We start from the raw sequence: 22,860 nt of genomic DNA, 5'->3' as shown, positions 1-22,860 counted from the left end.
CACACACATTCTGGTTTGTTGTTTGCAGTCATTGAGCAAATTTATCGCATAAAATGTAATCTGACTAAATAAGATTGTGTTACTTCGTTTATACGGACGGGCACGTGCATACTAATTAATAGTTTCAGCGCGTATTTGTGTGTTTGAATTTTGTCTCAACTGCACCGTTGACCGTCTGATGACGTGAAGGTTGCTGATTGAGCGGATGTAGTCACATGTCAGCGTGGTTCTGATGAGCGGCCATATTAGTTCAGTTCATTCTTTCATGCTACTGGACTCACAGTAAGACACCTAAACACACTTTTATATTTCACAGTAATACTAATGTAGGATACAGTAGTGTATAGAACAGCACTTTTAGGATTACACTTTGTTGGGTGCTTTGTTTTTATACTTTACCACAAGGTAAATCGTTTTTGTCGTATTCGTAGTCATTAGCGTTGATTTATTTGATTAGATGTTTGCTATTCAAGTTAAATCCTCTTTTGCTGGTTATTTAGTCGAAGAATGACCAGACATTTATAATTAATAGTGATTCTTGTTTTACTCATAATTTAGCTGAAGAATGGCGAGCGCGGCGTGCACTCCGGCCGGACAGCAGTCGTTGTCCCGCGGTACCAGCAGCACTCCACTGAGCCCCGCGCGGATCTCCAGGCTGCAGGAGAAAGAGGAGCTGCAGCAGCTCAATGACCGGCTTGCCGCCTACATCGACACAGTTCGAAGTCTGGAGTCCGAGAACAGCGTCCTGCAAATACAGATCCGAGAACGAGAAGATGTGCGGAACCGCGAGCTTACAGGGCTCAGAACACTCTACGAAACCGAGCTGGCGGACGCACGGAAGGCGCTTGATGACACGGCGCGGGAGCGCGCACGATTGCAGATTGAACTGGGCAAGATTAAAAGCGAGCAAGAGCAGCTACAGCACACGTGAGTAATTTAAAAATATTTATATTTTTATGATCCAGAGCATCTATAGTCTTTAGAATTTATTCAGCACTATTACAAGCAGCGTCCACTGACCTATCACTGCTACATGCATAAAATGCATAACTGGCTATGTGTTACCATTAGCTGAGAGAAGAATTATTTAATTTGATCACTTAACAAAAATTTTTAAACCCCTTTCCTGTGCTTTTAGAGTTTTTAGCGTTTTTCAGCTTTCTACATGCTGGATCTCAGTTGATTGTTTAATGGAGCCCAAAGATTGCTATCATATAGGACCTGTCAGCTGTCCTTTTCTTACTAGGGGTTTGAGTAGATGTGTGATGATTTGGTCTCGCACTAACCACAATTTTATTGCCATGCACTTTGGGAGACAGTATTGCACATTTTATACTGATTTATTCATCAGAGTTGTGATGTGCAATTGTTGTTTGATTGACAGGAGCAGCAGTCATTGGTGTTGTTTCAGTGCTTTACACTAAACAGTCTTATTGGTGTAGAGCAGCTGGAAGATGTGAATGTTCAGCAGCTGCTTTAGAGTTTCAGTGTGAATCGGCTCTTTGTATGTCTTCTATGGCTTGTACTTAAGCATGATCAAATGTAACAAATGTTTTGATATTCTGTTATAGTGTCACTTAAAGTCAGAATAAGTCTTTCTGAAAATGAGAATTGTCATGTCTTTCCTAACTCACTGTCTTTAAACCCAACAAGTCATCATATGAATTCACGAAGAAATTATCAGTGATTATACATCAGGGGTGCACGAACTCGGTCCTGGAGGGCCGGCGTCCTGCATAGTTTAGATCCAGCTTTCTTCAACACACATGCTTGGAAGTTTCTAGTATACTTAGAGCTTGATGAGCCCGATGCAGGCATGTTTAATTGGGGTTGGAACTAAAGTATGCTGGACAGTTTGGACAGCCCTGTCATACATGAATGAAAATGATTTGTTTTGTTAAGCAATAATTTCTCTTCCAAATACATTTTGGTTAAACCTTGATTCATTCACCTCTTGACTTTATAAAATCTCTTAAGATTTCATGAAAAGTAAATGTAACTTTTATTCCAAAAATGAACGGAAAGCCTTATTTGGTTTGGGGTGATACAAGGGTGTGTAAATACTGTTTTTATTTAATGATTAAATAAACCTTCCATTCAAAATTAGAAAAAAAAGCTTTCGGTTGGACCGATCATGTCTTCTAGCCAGTCTCGGCTGTGTCTGAGACATTCCACACATTCCAGCAGCATTACGGAGATTTTGAGTTCACCTCCAGAAAAAGAGCTTTGGAGACTACTGGAGCATAAATAATAAACTTGAAAGTGTCTTGATTATTAGCTTTCTAATCATTGCCAAGTAAAGTTAGTTCAACTTTCAAGTTAGTTCAACCAAACGATCAACATGACCACCCTGGGTCATAAACTTCTAACCTCAAGCCACAAAGCCAGGTTAAAAAACCAAAATTATATTAGCAGGACTGGAAATTGGAAACAAGCATCATGAAAACAATGGAGATAGAAACAAATTGTTTTTCTGCTTCTGGATTAGAGACTCCTGCATTGATGTTTTAGTGTAAAAATATAAATTTATAGATTTTTGGTTTTAGGAGTGCAGTCAGTGCAACTTCAGTCATGTTAAACTGATATTTATGTTGTTGTTTTTTCACAAGGATGACAAGTTTATTCAGTTGCATCTGTAATCATTATCAAAAACTGCACAATACACCCTTATAGGGCTTTTATGCCAAAAGTGTGCACAATGATTTTCTTACAAAAGAATATACATTTATCCATTTAATTTACTAACTATGAGATCTAAAGGGATTTGAGTTTTTCCTCCATTTTCACTTGTACTGTTATGCTTTCTGCCAGAGCAATGTGGGAGACCCTAACTAAAAACTGCAGTTATGCTTCAAGAAGTAATTGACCCCCTTTTAGACTAAAGTTATTGGTCTCGAAGGGGCACACTCAAGACACAGAATGGAAAGTTGAAATTTGGCTATTCTTAGCAGTATACTTTTTTAATGTTTTGAGTAAAATGTTCATTTTATATATATATATATATATATATATATATATATATATATATATATATATATATATATATATATATATATATATATATATATATATATATATATATATATATATATTACACACACCATTCATTCATTCAAGCCAATTACAAATATGTCTTCTAAATTTAAAATGAGAGCATGTATTTGCAGAAAATGAAAGTAGGTCAATATAAAATATATATTGTTTTAACATAGTTAAATATTTATAAATATGCATATTTTATTTATTCCAATATTTAAGGTCTGAAAACATTGAGTGTTTTATATTTACCCATTGTCATTTTCTGCAAATAAATGCTCTATATTAAATATTTCCTCATTTAAATCTTAAAGACCTGGGTGGTTTCTAAAGTAAAACACAAATTAATTTTCCTCAAAACATGTAACTCTAAATATGGCAAAATACAGGGAAGAATAATAAATTGGAATGGTCCCTTACATTTTTCAGGGCTGTATATATGGCTGGATACAGCCATGATGTGGGGTAACATGCACACTGTAGCTCTCTGCAAGGCATAATAAAATATGTACAGCATCTCTGTCAGTTGATATAAAACAAGGCCTAGTTGTCCAGCTTCTGATTATGGTTCATTGTCACAGATATGCCAAGAAAGATGCTGACCTCACCAGCGCTCAGAACCGACTAAAAGATGTTGAAGCCCTGTTGAACACTAAAGAGGCTGCACTAAACACTGCCGTCTCTGAACGGAAGGCTCTGGAGAACACTCTATCTGATCTGCAGATCCATGTCCAGGAGGTATGTGACAGTCTGATTGGGCTGAAACCGCAGGTGTGGGTCCAAAATGATTCAAACAATAATGGGAAAAAACATTGTTGTGTATTCATATTCTCCTAAAAATCTTTCAAATATGATTAAAGAGCCCATATTATACATGAAATAGGTTCATATTTAGGTTGTAAGGGTCTCCAACAACAGTCTAATATGCATGCAAGGTCATAAAACACTTTGATGGTCTTATAATCTGCATTTATTTTTACCTAATTATCCCAACGACTCCCATATGAATCGTTCAGCGATTCATTTGTTCCCAACCCCCTCCTCAGCGCGAAGCTAATCTGCGCTGATTGGACCGATGACAGCCTGCTGCGATTGGTCGACAGTGACAGGCTTCAGCACGAGACAGAGTGAAATGCCCAGCTGGTAATCAACCATATAAAAGTAGTCACAGTGCACACGCGCTTCATAGTGTAAGGCTTTTTTTTCACACACACACACACACAACCCTCCTCAGAAGAACTGGGGAGATCGACGCGAGTCTCCTATAGCCTCTCCCTCTCTCACACACACACACACAACGCTCCTCAGAAGAACTAGGGAAAGCGACGCGAGTCTCTCTCTCTCTCTCACACACACACACACACACACACACACACAACTCTCCTCAGAAGAACTGGGGAGATCGACGCGAGTCTCCTATAGCCTCTCCCTCTCCCTCTCTCACACACACACACACAACGCTCCTCAGAAGAACTAGGGAAAGCGACGCGAGTCTCTCTCTCTCTCTCTCTCTCTCTCTCTCACACACACACACACACACACACACACACACACACACACACACACACACAACGCTCCTCAGAAAAACTAGGGAAAGCGACGCGAGTCTCTCTCTCTCTCTCTCTCTCTCTCTCTCTCTCTCTCTCTCTCTCTCTCTCTCTCTCACACACACACAACGATCCTCAGAAGAACTAGGGAAAGCGACGCGAGTCTCCTGTCTCCTAGCCCCTAGGCGTCACAAACTGACCTGTTCTTTTTCTCTCTCTCTCTCTACTAAAGAGTAACCGCGTGTACTGTACCAGGTTAACAAGTAACAAAACACAATAAATACATAATTTGCAAGTTAAACGAGGCAACAATTTTAATCGCACTTACTTACACTAGTGAATAAACCTCAACCACTGACTCTTCACAGTTCACAACTCATCTTTGGGTAGAGACTGTCAATATTATCCATCTGAGCACAGCGTGACTTCATTGGACCGGCGGCGTCTGTGTGTGTGTCTAGTGTTTTTTCTGTGTTAGTGGGCGGGGCCGCAGGTTTCAAATCTCCCTGGTTTGCGCGCGTAACTACTGGCGAAGCTTGTGTTTCGTGGCTGCGTCATCGCGAAACACCTAATGACTCGTTATCATGACGACTCGTTTGAAGCACTATGAGTCGACTCTTTTATAGATGAATCAATAGTTTTAAACACTGTACACTTACAGATTTAAGCCTTAGCTGGATATTTCACTTCACTTAGAGCTGTGTTACACACTACATGGAAGGGCATTTTCAAAAACCCATAATATGGGCTCTTTAAAATTGCATTACACACACTGTCACACTTTAATGTACAAGTCATGCTGTTAGCAAACTATTAACTTAGCACAATTAATTTACTACTTATTAGCTGCTTCTTATTATTTAGCAAGGTAGTAGCTGGATTTAGTTAGGATTAGGAATCTAAAATAAGATCAGATAGTTAAGCATGACTGACATTCTTGGGTCAGTAGCTGTTTCCATCCAGAAATGAAAGTGAATTAAATTACATTGAACCTATAATATTAAATAAAAGATTTGCGAATAAAGCAGCATTTTCATCCAATGAGTTAAAGAGAACATAAAGGGCACCTATGGTGAAAAATGTACTTTTCAAGCTGTTTGGACAGACATATTTGCAGGTATGGTGTATAGACCGTAATATTGGGGTTCTATAAACACACCCAGTCCTTTTTTTTTTTTTTTTGTTTTGTTTTTTTCCCCTCAATTTAGCAACATAAAACGGTGGACCAATTGGAGCGGTTTTGTGTGTCTACTGCGGTGCGCGTGCATGCATGTGTGCGCGTGCGTGAACTTTGTGTGACTCATCAATGCAACTGCACAACAAATACTCATTGTTAAAGATCTTACTGTAGTGTTTCTCACAAACACTACGTGAGATCTGCTTCCTTTAAGTCTGTCTGTTGTCTGATGCAGCCGAGGGAGGAGATTAAGGCATAGAAACGGTGGGCGGGGAGGACTAGCCTTAAAGGCGCAGTACGACAAAACGGCCCCCTAGTGAAAAAATGTCAAATAGAATCTTGCAAAAGGGATAATAAAAAATCTGATGGGTATTTTGAGTTGAAACTTTACAGACACATTCTGGAGACGCCAAACACTTTTTATATTAAATCTGAAAAAAGGGCTAACCTAGGTGCCCTTTAATAGTCACTTTCTGATAAACTGCCACCAAATATCAAAGAGAAAAGCAGAATTTGCAGCATGATATATAATTTTTTTTTCCTTTTTTTTTAATTTAAAATAAACAACTTGTGCCTAAGAAGACAATACCTATTGGCTGTTTTGGGAGCATATTTTTTCGTTTTTTATTTATGTGCATCTTGGCCATTTCATCAAGCTTTTTTATAAAACATTCCAAAATGTTTATAAAATGGGTGGATGGAAACCTTATGCATGGATGGATGGAAAGTTATGCATTTACTTAAATTGTGACCATAATCGAGTCATTTTGCTAGTAATCCATAAAGTTGTTGTTTGATTACTGTAAATAAATCCTAACGTTAATGTACAAAAATATTCTAATGGGCTCAAAGGTGGATCACAAGATAAGAGATCATATTTCTGTTAATAGAAATCATTTACTTGCTTTTCCTCAATTTTGAAATGAGTTCATGACTTGCATATTTCTATTAACAAAATAGTGATGCACAAGGCAGTTTGTGATTTAAGTGTTTGTGTCATTAAGTTGGAAGGAGGATTGAGCTCCGCTAAGAAGCAGCTGTCAGATGAGACCCTGCTGCGTGTGGATCTGGAGAACCGCTGTCAAAGCCTTATGGAAGAACTTGAATTTAGGAAGAACATGTTTGAAGAGGTCAGTCCCATTCAGAACTCTGAAACTAAACAAGTGTTTATAAAACAAACCAATGCCTGAAAAGGCTGACACCAAATAGTTGATTAAAAAAAAAAAAAAAAAAACAAGAATGAGAGGTGTTTAAAATGCTTGTTCTAAATGCTTGTTTAAATGCTGTTCTAAAACACATTGGATTAATATTATTACATATTGTTTGTTTAACTAATATCTATCACAAAGTGTATTCATTTGATTGTTAAAAGTATGTAATCCAAATGGATGGAAATTTTATATGCAATCAGAATACATCTTATTTGTGTATTTTAATTGATTTTAAAATCATTTTATTAATTTCTATCTGTCTTCTATGCTCCAACAATCTACTCCACAAAAAGAATAGCTACAGAATAGACCACAGTGTTTAACATTATGATCACTTGATTAGTGCATAAAAGCATTTAGACTTTTTTTGAGGTAAATATGGAGATACAAAAAGAAACAGGGTTCACCTTGTATTTTGTTGGATAAGTAATTAAGACAATTAATGGACCAGAAGCACCTATGAAAGGAACTGTAATGCCTGAGTGACACGGGGCATCAGTATCAATGCTTCCCATTGCCTTTTTAAATGAATGAAGTCAAGCAATGGCAAACTGAATTGTGGATGACACTGCTCCGAATTTCTCAACTTTTTTTAAGCACCAGTGGAAGCATCAGCCAATTAGATCACTTTATGCAAATATCCCAGCTCAAGCAGTAGCCAATTGCAATCTCATTTCATTGGCTGACGCCCCTTGTGAATGTACAGTTACCGATCTGATGTTTGAATTCAACGTTGCTGTTTCCGGATAAATTACATGACCCAGCCGCAAATATGTTCAGTACTATAAATATCAACACTGACAAACTTGCTCAGTGCAGCAGTTTACCAGATGCAGCAGTTTGACTCGAATGAAAGCAATAAAATGTAGCCCACTAGCCCAGCATGAGAAATTAATATGAACTGATAAAACGCTAAATAAAAAATTTTTCTGAACTTATGTTCATGTTGAAATAAACAAGACTAAATAATAGACAAATGAATAATCTTGAAAAAGGTCCCACTTTGGTCGGCGCCAATAGCCTAGTGGTTAAGTGCGCCAACATAGATCACCATGGAGATCATGGCGACCCGAGTTCAATTCGCGGCTCGAGGTCCTTTGCCACCCCTTTCCCTCTCTCTGCTCCTAATACTTTCCTGTCTGTAACCTCCACTGTCCTATACCAAATTAAGGTGAAAAACCTCTAAAAAAGAAAAGTCAAAGCGATCTCACTAAAGATCCCCCTTGCTCTATTTTTGGATGTAAGGCTCATTAAACTCAACACAAGAGCATTCATCGTCTTCCTGTGAATGAGCAACAGAGATTTTACATTTAGCGGCCATTTGCACTAAACACGCAGTGAATGTAACGTATCGAGATTCGGGCTATTAAAAACAACTGATCCACCGAGTCTTTCGAAAACATTCAATTGATCTCAGCTGGCGGATCAACATTCACTATATGATCGCCCTCATCGGCGCCATTGTTTGTAACTTTAGGTAGGTTTGCAAACGTGTACTTTTTCATTGCGTGTTCCTTAAACTTCAGCCGTTTGCATTTCCTGCAGTCACAGAAGCTCCCTGTCATCTCAACTAGGTGCGGCTGGAAAGTGTGAGCGTGTTGCCTCGTGTGCGCGTCCCTGCATTGTAAATAATGAACTTGCCTTAGTTATAGCCTCAGTCAAAGGTAATTCCGTGTGTGTGGTTATTAGTCTCTGTGTACGAGCTCGGAACTTTAAACTAGCACACAGTTGGCATAACTTTTAGTTGCCGCAGTTTTGTTCCATGCAGAAACAATGTGTTGAAAAGCCTTTATGATTAATTAACCGTGACTAAGTAAAGCACGATTAATAGTGAAACCGGTTAATTATTACATCCCTATATGGATGATGCATGTATCGTTACATAGCGGCTGTAAAACTATACAAAGGCACAAATGATTTTGTAAGTACCACTCTGACACATTAGGATTATTGATTCCTCAACAATAGTCTCTACTTGGTCTGTGTCCGAGTCGTACATGTACGGCTGAATGCTGGTCCTCTCACTCGTATTGTGGTCCTCGTACTCGTATATTATAATTAAAAAAATCTGAATTGTTTTGAACTGAACCTAAACTGGCACACTATGAAGAACCAAAATATTAAATCTTAAAAAGGGTAAACTAGGTGTCCTTTAACTATAATTTAGTGAAATGGTTTACATGATGATATTATTACAATTATTATTAAACTGTTGTATGTAATTGTAACTAGATTGTTAAATTTGATCATTTAAATGACAGCTAGCAAAGTTCTTGAGGGAAAGTTGTTTGTCATATTTCCCAGCCCTAGCTCCCTCATCCACCATAGACCGCAAGATTCCTGAATGTTTAAAGTGCAGAAAAATACCAAAACAAAAAATCTTCAACAATATTATTGAGCTATGAGAGTAATTTTCTGTTTGATTACTGCATGATAACTTATTCATTGATTCCAAACATGGATGTATATTACCTGTGCATTGATATTAGCATAAGACTTTATTAAAATATCCATATATGCTGAAAATTGCCAAGTAACGTTAATGCAGATTAAACTTTGCTTGCACAACAGATGCAATCCACAGCTCTTAGCTAGCTACAGTGGTAAAATGGGGATGAAAACACTGATCTTGGTTTGAAAAGTGCTTTGTAACAGACTCTACAACCTTAATGTGCAATACTGCCATCTGTTGTGTGGTGTATGGAGCTGTCAATTTTGCCCCTGAATATTAAGTAAACCAATTTCATAGAATTTATTTAATTGGATCTATCTCTCATGCTGCAAGCACTTCAATTCAAGGTGTCATAGAATGCATTGATAAAATGTGTTCAATTGTTCTTTGTAGGAGGTATGTAGCTTAGGTAAGTGAAAAATTCTCCAGAAACAAATTTGCATGCTTATTTGTAACCCTAGGATTTACCCTAGAATAATATGTTATATTTTTACCTTATTTTGAACAGTTGTCAATATTTATAATTATGAGCTGTGCTCTGATTGTCTGTTTCACAGAGGCACACACAACAAACATATGTATTGTCAGGTGTGAGCACAGCAGCTGTGATGTACTTTCAAATACATGTTAAAATAATCATACTTGTCAGAAATATTTTAATAAACGAATTAATGCAACAGACAACAAATAAAAACAACTATAGGCTTGCACAATGAAACACCTGCTGGTTTTAGACCACAATAATTCATTAGTAAGATGTACAATACCCGTTTGTGGCCAATATATCACGGATGCACCTGCGAGACACATCAGCAGTTTCAATGTATCCTCCTTTGAAGTGTGATGTCACCCTTAATGTTGTGTGCACTGAAAATTAAGCAAACTATGTGATTACTCTGCACATTCCACCAGTAAGAGTAGAGTGTTAAGGTTGAATTGGCAATCAATGAAGATTTAGCAGTGAAACCTCCATTATCATTGTCCAACTCCTGTACTTGCTGCTTATGGTGGTGGGTTGTAATAGCTGTACAGTAGGAATTCCCCCCTCCTCCAGGATCAAACAGTGTTTGGGAAATGGCCAAAGACTATAGAATACCTCTAAAGTGATTTCAACATGGCTACAACATTTTATGAACAATCCTATTGGAAGGTTATTTTACAGATTTACCATAGATATAGTGTTGTAATTATGATTATGATGATCTAAAAGTATAAGGATCAAATAGTCTATTTAAGGAAAATAACTGATAATCGTAGTACAGTTTTTAGAGATGTTATTGCTTTACTCAATATACATCATATCTGTATCATTTCCTTGGTAAGAAAACATGTTATGATTTGATGTCACTCATTAGAACATGCTGGAATTAAGATATTTTGAGGAAAATGATATCAGAAGATTTCAAAATTACTCAATACAAGTTTTAAAAATGTATCATTTAATATGTGGTACCTCGTATTTGTGGAATGTTCATTTGGTTGACATTTGTGTCATTTTCACTATTAAAATGGTAGTTTAACATTCGCTGTCTGGTTCTACATCTTTTAGAGGCAACAATTTGCAAAAAGAAATTGTACTTCAAAGAAATAGAAATTTGATGTTTTATTGTCATGATTATCCGAAAGCTAAAAACGGAGTGTAATGATGGCAGTTTCTCTTCCCCTCTTAAAATGCTGAATGTTCATTCTACTTTGCAAAATGCTTGTTTACTTGTTGGAGAAAACTGAACATAATGCAAAATGAACAACTGAAAATAGCTATTGTAATTTGTAATATGTTTTTTGTTTAATATTAATACACTTATGAAAGGCTGACTTCCTGTTTTTGACCACTATGAATTGTCATTCTTTCACTAATATTCTTGCACACTTTCTCTTTCGTTATTTAGTAAATATTGATTATTGCGTTTCATCTCTGTCATTGCTGATTGTCTTAATACTTTAGGGATGTTAACAGTTTTCTTTTTTAAAGTATATTGCCTACTGAAGTGTTTTATTGTTGACAGGAAATCAAAGACACGCGGCGCAGACATGAGACCCGTCTTGTCGAGGTGGATTCAGGTCGTCAGATGGAGTATGAGTTTAAACTGGCTCAGGCTCTGACTGACATGAGACAACAGCATGATGAGCAAGTTAAACTTTATAAGGAGGAGATGGAGCAGACATACGTGTCCAAGGTAACCACACACGTTAACCATATCACATTGTCAGATGGCTTATGAGGGATTTGCACATCTCAGCTCTGTATGTGAAGGGCTTCCTGCATAACTTCCTCTGAAAGTTTATTTAGTTCCTCTTAGCATTTCTCGAAGACTTATATGTTTGTTTCAGCTGGAGAACATTCGTTTGTCATCTGAGATGAACAGCTCTTCAGCTAGTATGGCCCGTGAGGAACTTAGAGAGTCTACGCTGAGAGTTGAGAGTTTGGCAGCTCAACTTGCAAATCTGCAGAAAGAGGTATTTTACTGTCTGTTTACAGTGTACACCAGTTCGATCTTTTACATTGTCACTTTCTCCACACTGTTAAAAATAAGTTTAATCTGGATGTTGTTGCTCATTGTTATACATTGGATATCACTTTTTATAGTGTTTATTTATTTTTTATCAGCTCTAAACACAATTGTTGTAATTAAACAGGAAGGGACGTTTGAGTAATGAGATATCTGAATTGTTACTCATGCTTGATACCCTGTTAAAGTATTCTTGTACATACACCGTGATGTAGCAATGATTATTTTTTAAAATAATATACTTTTGATAAAAATTGAGTGGATGTTTGTTTAGCTATTGTTTTAAGTAAAACAAGTAAAAAACAACAACATCATTTTCCTATAATCAAGCAATCGTGTACTAGCTTTAAAAAAAAAAAGTCATTTATAGGAGAGAGAGATTTTTTTTTTTAATGGAGGCTGCTACACAACATCCTGTTCAAAGCTGTTTGATTCAACAACAAAAAATAATTTTTTTTTTTTTTTTTTTATATTAATGAATTTTAAGACCATTTTATGCCATTCAATATATAATCCCAGTATGACAATATATAATGCAAGTACGCTATTTTAAATAATATACACTATTTTATTCTTAAGAATATTTAAATAATGTACGTTTATCATTTTTAATAATTAGGCATTGGAATCAGAATGTGAAAACACATCCTAAACAAATATATAATAATAGATGTATATAAATAGTACCATAGTCAAATATTGTACTTGTTACATATTTTTTATACCTAAAATATACTTTTCAGTTTGCTATTTACAGTAAGGGAACCACAGAGACGGCACATCATCAGGTCAACTTGTGCATGAACTGTCAAATACACAAACAGTTGTCTATGCCTTCTCTTGAACTGGCGTAGTCTGTCTTCTCTCTGTGTCTTAGTCTGTGGTTTGTGGAGACACCACCTAAACCCCACCTCCGACAGAGCAGATTTTATTTAATTTTGTTGATGAAATAAATATTATCATCATTTAAAAAAAAAGTTGCAATACATCACTGCACCAAAAATGTTCTTATTTACACGATAAATCGCATTATTAAGAGTTATTAAAAATTATTATTAAAAATGTTTACTTTACTTATGACTGTGCTCTATTTAAACTTGCCAAGATGCCGTCTGACAAAAAGGGTAAATGACTTCGCAGTTGTTTTCCATCTCAATAGATTGCATTTTTTTAAACAGTCCAGGAGGTGGTGCTAATCAACAACAGTATTAGTTCAAAATGTTAAAAGCAAGTAAAATAGATTAAAACCATCTTTTTTTTTTTCTTCTTTTTTTTTAACTGTCCAAATGTGACTCCAAAAGTAATATTGTCTTGCCATTTTGTTTGTCTTTTATTAGGCGCGTGCCTGGCAGGATCGCATTAATGAATTGGAGGGGGCTCTTAGCCATGAGAAAGATTTAAGCCGTAGGTTGATGGCAGAAAAAGAGCGTGAGATTGCTGAGATCAGAGCCAAGATGCAGCAGCAGCTGGATGAGTATGAGCAACTGCTGGACGTCAAACTAGCGCTGGACATGGAGATCAATGCTTACAGAAAGCTTCTGGAGGGAGAAGAAGAAAGGTAACTTAAGCCATTTAATGTTTATGCAAAAGTTTGTTTTGATCTTTGACCAAAGGGCACCAGGTAGGAGTGGGCTATCTATGTTGTGAGATTATATCATATGTTGTTTTAACATTTCCAGAATGTCACGTATTTTCAGTAAGCAATTAAAATGCTACTTTTAATTTTAAAAAAATTGTCACACCAATGAGAAATTAAACTGATGGAATTTACATGAGAACAAGGAAACAATGGTGTCTGAGGCTCACAGTACAGCCGTTTCCATATATTGACCTCTTATTCGACTATACCTAGTTATACCCAGATTTTTTTTATAGGGCACCTTTAAAATATTAGCCTATTTGATTTTCTTTTATTTGATAAGCTTCACTGGTTCTATAGCCTATTGCAAACTTTACTGGTTCTAGCAAGCTCACCATCATTTTCTATTTATTTTTTTCATTAAGTAGATGCACATACTACCTACATAGGGTTTTTTTTTTTTTTTTTTTTTTTCTCTTTGGCTCTGAATAGATCAATGATACGGCTAAATGTTTACAAAACTGTACAAACAAGGTGATGCCATTTTATATTAACATGGAGCTACTGTGTTTTACTGTCATAAAACCGTGTACTATAGCTTAACCTTTTCAAACTATTAAACTTCCAAAATGGAGGATGAAATCGAACTTTGTTTGAAGTGTATCAGGGCATATAAAAAGCAGCAAATGTTTTATTTTTCTCAGTCACTGTCTACTTAACACCCCTAAGCCAGCAAGGCCAGAATATGAAAAGATTTTTCTTGCAGGATTAAATTGTTACAAGCAGTTGTTGGTTTTATGGTTTGTTTAGAACAAGGGTTACCAAACCTGTTCCTGGAGAGCTACCTTGCAGATTTCAGTTGCAACCCTGACCAAACACATCTGTCTGTAATTGTCAAGTGCTGCTTCAGGTCATATTTAATAGATTCAGGGGCCTGTTTCAGTAAGGAGGTTCAACTAACTTGGAGTTTAAACTTGAACTCCGAGTTGATTTACAGAGACATTGAAAAGTCAGTATAGCGGTTTCAGTATAGCGGATCTGAGTTAGGTCAATCAACTTTGAGTAAACCAACTCGGAGTTAAGCGCGCAAACCGCAACTATAAAAAGGCATTATCAATGGAGAGCAGATATTACGAGTGACTGGCAACATCTTAAAAAAAAAAAAAAAAAGAGATCAGCATTTCTTTGCTCATGCAAAATTATAGCAAATATGACCATATATTTTAAAAAGCAACACCACTGCATCAGTGAAACAGAGACCGTTGCGTAGGAAAACAGCTGCTCAAGTTGATGCGTAATTTTACACAATGTATTTAAATATTTGACTATAATAAAATAAGTAATGTTATGTGTGACGTTATGTTCCCACTTTTGTACACGTTGATCAGTTTTAATAATTTAAAAGTGCACTAGTGTGTCTGCCTTTTTTTTATTATTGATCAAGTGATAGAGGTTGATATGACTTTTAGAATGCAAGCAGAACTAAACAATAGTTTTTAGAAAGAATAATATTCCCATTAATCTAATAACAGTACATGTTCCTGTCGAAGGTCAGTGAATTTAAGATAATTATTTATTAAAAAAGGACAAGCCATTCTCATGTTCTTTGTGTGACTGAAATGTAGGCAATAGCTATGTTTCCATCCAAATATAATAATTAAATTTACGTGCAAAACTGGAATAACACATAAAAGATGTGCGAATAAAGCAGCATTTCCATCCAACGAGTCAAAGAGAACAAAATAGTCACTTCCTGATTAAACGGGTGCCAAATATCAACAGTAAAAACAGAATTTACTGCGGTAGAAGAAGCTGCGTCAATCTTTTTTTAAATGTACTTGCGCCTCGAAGACAATGCTGACACACAATGAACACATGGGGGCGTTTGAAGCCATGAGACGCGGAGAACAGATGCTCTTGACACACTCCAGACACTCTGGAGGTCATTAATGATATAAAAACATTAATACTGTAATGGGTAAGGTGTTTTCGAATGAATGACCATAAAAACATTTAAGATGTGTTACAGTGTGCTCAGCTTGCTTGTTTGTCCATTCACACACATTTTCATCATCATATCATCTCTTATTACAAACCTTTTTTTTTAATGCACATACTGTAAATTGTTCAGTGTTTCCATCGTAGTTTAGGCGCATCTTTTCTATCGAATAAAAGTTTATCCTACTCAGTTATGCACGTTTTTTTATGCATATTTTCAAAAGTTATGTGCATCATGACGTTTCCATCAATCGTTTTTATGCTCATCTCCAAAATGAGCATTAAAATAGGTGGGTGGAAACGTAAGGCTAAGGCAAGAAATACCTCTTCATCTTTAAAAAAGGGGAGGAGACCGACAGAAACTCTTGAGTTTAGAGAATAAAACCTGCTCCTGACCAGGTTAAGTTCACAGAGTAAGTTACCACAGTAACTGACTCTGAGTTAAAGTTGCCTCTCTTTCAGAAACAGGCTTGACTTACCCTGCTTTCTCGAGTTTAACAAACCTGCCATTTTGAAATGGAAAACCCAGAGTTTCTCTCATTTCAGGGTTAAAATACTCTGAGTTTTCACTTAACCTTCTTTTTGAAACGGGCCCCAGGTGTGTTTGATCAGAGTTAAAGGAGCTGAATTCTGTAGGAAAGTAGCTCTCCAGGAACAGGGTTGGTGACCCCTGGTTTAGATCATTAAAGGTCTAAACTAAAGTATTAACGCATGATTTCCTGAGTGCTATGCTATAGGATACAATAGCTGCAACTAATACTCAAACGCTGGATTTACCAACCAAAAGCTAGTTGACAATCTTTGTTTTTCTTATTCAGACAAAAGTTCCAGTTTACTTTTGTGGATTGTTTCTATTGGAATTGATCTGCTGCTCGTAAATTCATCCTAGCACCCTGCCTTTTCTGTCAGGTTAAAACTGTCTCCCAGTCCTTCATCTCGTGTGACTGTGTCACGAGCATCCTCCAGCCGCAGTGTTCGTACTACACGCGGAAAGAGAAAGCGTGTGGATGTGGAGGAGTCCGAGGCAAGCAGCAGTGTCAGTATCGCTCATTCTGCATCTGCCACTGGAAACGTCTCCATCGATGAGCTGGATGTAGATGGGAAGTTCATCCGCTTGCATAACAACTCTGAGCAGGTGCATCTGTCTAACCATAGTCACACACCAACTAGTTAATGATATTTAAAACGTGGATACTCAGCTGGCTGCAGTGTTATTACTTTACCAGTGCATTTAAAACTAGTTCTGATTTGCTCTTTTTTTTTTTTTTTTACCTAGAACTCATTACTAAAATATTGTTCTCCCGCAGTTCGGTGCACCATGTGATCAGAGGTTCAGAATATGTGTTATTAATGTTGGTTTGATGATTTAAAAACAACTTAAAAGCAAAAACGTTTCACCCTTGTATACTTCTAATTACCTTTCACATGATTGGACCTGTCCAATCACCTTTTAGTATGTAAATCTGTTGTTGACGCCACATTTTCTCACGTGTCGGTGTGTTGAGTTTCTGAGTATTCAGCATGGCAAGTGAAGCGCTAAAGCACAGTTGAGACCAAAAAAAAGCACATTGCCGTCAGCATTTCATCAAACACTTAATGTAAATTCAGAAAGACAAAAAAAAAAAAAAAAAAAACAGCATGCCCTTTTTTTTTTTTTTTTTTTTTTTTGGCAAAGTGAGCCTATATTAGTGGTGAGGACCATGTCTAGACCCAGAAGCCGCAAAGATCGGTTAATTCATAAGCGGATTGATCGTATGTCAACTCATAGACAGACCAGCTGATCTTTGGTGATTTTTAAAAAGCTCCAATGTCCCTGTATCTGTATTTACACTCTGCAAACATCAGTGAAGTTCAGTGAACTGATAACCTTCACTGTCATTTCTGTGGAGCACGTGAACACAATGGCAAATCAGCGGTGTTAACGAACCCAATTAAATGTTAACGAGAAATGGACGTTTTTAATACTTCAGCACCGATTGGTATTAATTTCAGTATTGTCAACCCTACAAGGTATGCACCATAGGGTATGGTAATCACTCAGTGCAGAAGTATTAACAGGGCTGCCAACTTTTGGCTTAAGCTTGGAGTGAAAACTTAAGCCATGTCCATATTCACCAGCCACGCCCCCACAACAAATCCATGCCCTGTTTATTTATTAATGTATAAAATGATCAATATATTTTTTTAATAAATGCTTTTTAAAATATTTATTACAAATTAGAATGTCATTACTATTATACTGATTATATTATAAATAAATAAATGATAAAAATCTATTCTAAATGTAACTAGAAAACAACGTAAACATACAACTGAAGTGATATGCTAAGATCATTTAGGAAAACTTTTGCGTAAATAAATTAATTTCAGGACAGCATGGTGGCTCAGTGGTTAGCACTGTCGCCTCACAGTAGGGTCACTGGTTCAAGTGACACATACGCTATAGGGGATTCGATTAACTAAATTGGTTGTAGTGCATCAGTGTGTGCGTCAATGAGTGTGTGGTGACCTCTGAAATAGAGACTAAGCTGAAGGAAAGTTAATAAATGATTATTCATTTCATTAGAATGCAATTATACAGAACACAAATGTTTTAAAGAATTATCTATTGTGTATTGTCTAAAACCTGACTTATGTTGTGGCCAAGAATTAGGTTTATTAAGTCTAAACTCCCTGACTTCATCCCTCTTTTTTTGCTTCATACAAATTAAAAACTATTATGAGATATGCAAGTCAAAATAAGATCATCATCATATTACTTAAACTTTAATTTTGTCGATTTCCGAAACTCTGCGCGCTGACACCTGTGAGACGCTAATGAGAGTGAACCCTTCCCTTACAGAAGATTTCAGATTTGTTTTTACATTTATTTGTAAACCTAGTGCGTTTTAAAATGTGTCTCACTTATGATTATTATCTTAATGGATAAAACAAAAACAATATTACGTTTTAATCAATTATGGCATTTGGCTTTCATGTAGACTGAGAATCCCAATAGAAGTCTATGAAGCGCAGGCCTCTGGCCACAATGTCTTGTAGGCCATCTTCCTGGCCCCTATAGTTGAATTAAAAAATAAGATTATTAAAATATTTTTTAATAAAATTTATCTATAATGCATTGCCCGCATTTTTTAAATAAATGATATACAGTACATATATTTTAGTCTACAAAGATTTAACATTATATTTAAAGCATACTCTGATGGAAAAAACTAATACAACTAGTGAAAATTAATGGATTTTAATTTACTTAATCAAGTTCACAGAAGCAGTACTAAAATTTATATTTAAGGATATTTTTAATGTATAACTTCTACAAACTTATAATGCATGTGATTTGGATATAACACCTCTCCAATTCAGTTCTATGAATCTGAGTCTTTCATAATATACACACACTTGTTAATGATTCCTACTTCATCGTGATGAAGAGTAGACAAAATCTGATATGTAGTGGGAAAAAAAGGAAGAACATCCAGACGCTGGATTCGAACCGGTTCATAATAGATTGCGTCAAAACATGATGCTATGTTCCTTACAAGCTACACCACTCACACTTCTAATTGTCGCCCTCGTTAGTTTTGTTGTCTCTGTCAATCAAACGTTGAGGGCCGAGAATCACTCAACTAGCTTATTCCAACTAGGTGTGCTTTTTGCACTTAGCCTAAACAGGGTTGCATTTCTCGGCACAACACCTGTTTTGCAACGCGTGAGCAGCGCCTATTTTTTTCGGCATGCATGTTCACAACCGGGATTCATACCGGGAGTGCTAACGCAAGCAACACAGGGGCGATGCAAGAGGCGCGCGGGTATGTTTTTTTTATTACATTGCTTTCACCAGCGTTAGATCGGTTGCACATCGAGAATAACATCTTTATAAAACGATAAAAGTCTTTAACACCGTCTTTATTATAATGAAAAAAAAAAAATTCACAGCCATGATTGTTTTCTGCGTGAGAAAATGGATGTGAGAGCGTGAGAATACGGCCAATTGCGTGACTCTCACGCCAATTGCGTGACTCTGAGTTTGCAGCCCTGGTATAAATCAGACTTGGTGAATATATTTTTCGACATGAAGGAATGAGGTTTAAATGTGCATTTTACAAATGCAAGTGGATTGAATTTGACAATTTTGTATGCAATTCATTGTATTTGCTTTGTTTGTTTATATACATGTATATTAGGACCAGCCCATGGCAGGATTTCAGCTGGCCAGAACCATTGGAGAAGTTTCTGCGACATATAAATTTACTGCAAAATACAATCTGAAGGCTGGACAGAAAGTGACGGTACACAAACATCTTTATACACTTTTGCAGTTGAACCAAAAACTCTGCGACGTTAAGTAAAAATCAGCATGTGCATTCAAAAGCTGCTGTTTTGGTCTCTTGTTTTTCATCAGTTTGTTTTCTGGGTGCTTTCAATTGTTTCAGATCTGGGCATCTAATGCAGGCATAAGCTCCAACCCTCCTGCTGACCTGATATGGAAGAACCAGCCTTCTTGGGGGACTGGGGAGAACATAAAAGTGGCTCTTTTGAGCCCAGTGGGAGAGGTGAGATGGCACTGTCATTGACTAACAGCATGGAAACACATGGATGTAATTGTTTGAAAATCAGAGCTGCTTGTATTCATAAAAAAAATTAAATTAAAAAACATTCATTTTCTTTTCGCCTTAGTCCCTTTATAAATCTGGGGTCGCCACAGCAGAATGAACCATCAATTTATCCAGCACATATTTATGCCCTTCTAGCTGTAACCCATCACTAGTAAACATTCACAGACATGCGCTGCGAACCGTTTTAGCTTACCAAATTCACCCATACCACATCTTTGGACTTGTGGGGGAAACCGGAGCACACAGAGGAAACCCACGCGAACATGGGGAGAACATGCAAACTCCACACAAAAATGTCAACCCAGCCGAGGCTCTAACCAGCGACCTTGTTGCTGTAAGGCGATTGTTACACACTGTGCCACCGTGACGTCCACAAAAATGTGTCCAGCTTATTTCTAAGCTGGACACTGAAAGCATTAGTGTAATTATTTACATTTGCATCCACCTATTTTTATGCTCATTTTGGATATGCGAATTAAAAAAAACGATGGAAATGCCAATATGTCGCGAATATAGTTTCGAAAATGCGCATAAAAAAAACGTGCATAACAGTAGAATAAACGTTTATTTGATAAGATATGCATAAACTACAATAGGAATACTTTTACCGAACAAATTCCAGTGTGCCCATTAAAATCATGTGATTTTGTTAAGAGATCATGTGGTGATAAATTTTTATTGTCTTTAGAGGTGCAAGTAATTTATTGAATAAAGAAAAGATTGATGCAGCTTATCCTACCGCAGCAAATTCCATTTTTACTTTTGATATTTGGTGCCAGTTAATCAGGAAGTGATGATTTTGTTCTCTTTGACTACTTGGATGGAAACGCTGCTTTATTCACATGTCTTATATGCAATATTCCAGTTTTGCGCATAAATTTAATTAGTATCTTTGGATGGTAACATAGCTACTGTTCATCTATGTTCATAAGAAAATGACAGAATTGGTGGTTTGAAGCATCACTGTCATTACAGGAAGTAGCTGTGAGAAGCACCGTATTCAAAACTGCAGTGGAAGATGAAGACGAGGAGGAAGATAAGGAAGCTGAAGTCATTGAGGAACATTTCTATCACCATCAGGTCTGAGATCAAAGCACACATCAGTTTTATCCATTGCATGCATCAGACCTCTTCGTCATTAAATGTACAGTGCATCCAGAGAGTTTTCACAGCACTTCCTTTTTTTCACATTTAGTTATAATACACGTTTTCCAAATTTTATTAACTCCTTATTTAAGTTTATTTGTCATCTTTCCAAATTCATAATAATAAAGCATTTGTCCTTTCCCATGTCCATTGAACAACGTGGTTTGATCATCCACCTCTGGTAAATTCTGTTGATTCTATAGGATTTGTAATTTTAGGAATGGGAATTGTTTGAGACCGTATTGTATTAAAGCACAGATCTGGGATGGGTACAGAATACCAGCACTAATCCTAAAGCTATCAGCACAGTAGCCTCTATTATAACAAAATGTGGAGAGTAAAGAGCTGTGAATACTTTCCGGATGCTCTGTATTTGTGTGTAAGCTGAAGGTATAAACCTATATGTTTTCACAGGGAGATCCACGCGCTGCTAAGAGAGGTTGTTTGATCATGTGATCTACCTTACAGCCAGCACAGCTGCCAGTTTAAAGCTTCGTATGTGGTCTTTTCTGAGTTTTCTCTATTTTCATTTACCGTTTTCACCTTTTTTTTTTTTTTTTTAATATGTGAATGTTTATCCACTTATATAATGAACCAAATGTTTTTCTTTTTTGTGTGCGAGTTTCGACTGAGGTTGCTTTTAGACCCATACATGTCAGATCCTGTGACTAACTTTTTTTTTTTAAATCATGTTTAAATTCATTTTATAAGATTGCATTTAGGTTTTTAGATAGAGTTTTATAATGGATAATAGTTTTTAGAGAAGTTATTACAGATAGACACATTTGCATGGTAGTTTAATTTTGTTATTTTATTTAAAGCAGCTGTTCAAGGGTAATTCACTACACGATAACAGGCCTAAAACGTCTCTTAAGCAGCACATGATTGATGGCCAGAGACTTGACTAACTAGTCAAATGATCAATTCCAATGGTCATACTTTCTGTTTGCCTGAAAAATTGTTTTGCCAAGTTTTGTAAACCCATTATGTTTGAGAAATGACACTTTACTACTTAATCCTCCTATGCTGAATCAGTGAATAGTTTCTGTATATGAGGTATACTGGTATTTATTGGATTTAATGTACCGGCCAAGTCTCAAACAGTAGTCATTCCTGCCGAAGAGCTTCAGTTTTGGGTCTGAAATGCATCTCTCTTTCACTGTTGATTGCCACAGCGACTCAGCACATCTCCTCCAGCGAGGACTGTGATAATTAAGACATTATATCAGCAGGCATTAAAAAATATTGCCTGCTAATATGATCAATTGATTGTTCTGAGTGATTACGCCGTAAAAGCTATTAAACCTCAAGTTTCAGTACTGTATTTTTTTACAGATCATTGTTAAAGCTGAGATGCTGAAATTGTATTTTGTACTGCTTTTGTATGTACTGTCTAACAAACACTAGCCTTATGTATACATTTTTAATTAACATTTTATTTTAGGAATTTTCACTTGCATGCTTTTTATTTTGCTGCAGTCTTTGTATTTCAGATGATTAAATAAAGCGTTGATTGAATGTTGATTGAATTTTTGGGTTATTCGCTTTCATTGTTTAATTTCTTTTATTTCACATGAAAAAAGTGAAA

General features: G+C 36.4%; 1 protein-coding gene across 2 annotated transcripts; it reads left to right on the top strand.

Moving 5' to 3' along the window:
- The first annotated feature begins 226 nt into the window (after window positions 1-226).
- On the top strand, window positions 227-22,801 carry lmnb1 (lamin B1). 2 transcript variants are annotated; one of them, XM_056466298.1, is made up of 12 exons: window positions 227-282; window positions 559-927; window positions 3,618-3,774; window positions 6,765-6,890; window positions 11,430-11,600; window positions 11,755-11,880; window positions 13,271-13,491; window positions 16,420-16,645; window positions 19,695-19,799; window positions 19,944-20,063; window positions 21,102-21,206; window positions 21,687-22,801. In XM_056466298.1, the coding sequence occupies exons 2-12, from the start codon at window positions 566-568 to the stop codon at window positions 21,726-21,728; spliced, it is 1,761 nt and encodes a 586-aa protein (XP_056322273.1). In that variant the 5' UTR covers window positions 227-282; window positions 559-565; the 3' UTR covers window positions 21,729-22,801. The 2 variants fall into 2 exon arrangements, with proteins under 2 accessions (XP_056322273.1, XP_056322272.1); XM_056466297.1 differs by lacking the exon at window positions 227-282 and adding an exon at window positions 298-405.
- Window positions 22,802-22,860: the final 59 nt, after the last annotated feature.

This window comes from Danio aesculapii, chromosome 10 (assembly GCF_903798145.1).
Source record: "Danio aesculapii chromosome 10, fDanAes4.1, whole genome shotgun sequence".
In the NCBI taxonomy this organism is placed as follows: domain Eukaryota; kingdom Metazoa; phylum Chordata; class Actinopteri; order Cypriniformes; family Danionidae; genus Danio; species Danio aesculapii.
Note: the sequence above shows the minus strand (reverse complement) of the source record. Positions and strands in the feature narration are given on the sequence as shown.

What these genes read in the sequence shown, in the direction of transcription:
- lmnb1 (XM_056466298.1), top strand. Translation starts at nt 566, where the DNA reads ATGGCGAGCGCGGCGTGCACTCCGGCCGGACAGCAGTCGTTGTCCCGC. An exon ending in TGCAGATCCATGTCCAGGAG is followed by an intron (nt 3,775 to 6,764) that starts GTATGTGACAGT and finishes TGTGTCATTAAG; the next exon opens with TTGGAAGGAGGATTGAGCTC. An exon ending in GGAAGAACATGTTTGAAGAG is followed by an intron (nt 6,891 to 11,429) that starts GTCAGTCCCATT and finishes TATTGTTGACAG; the next exon opens with GAAATCAAAGACACGCGGCG.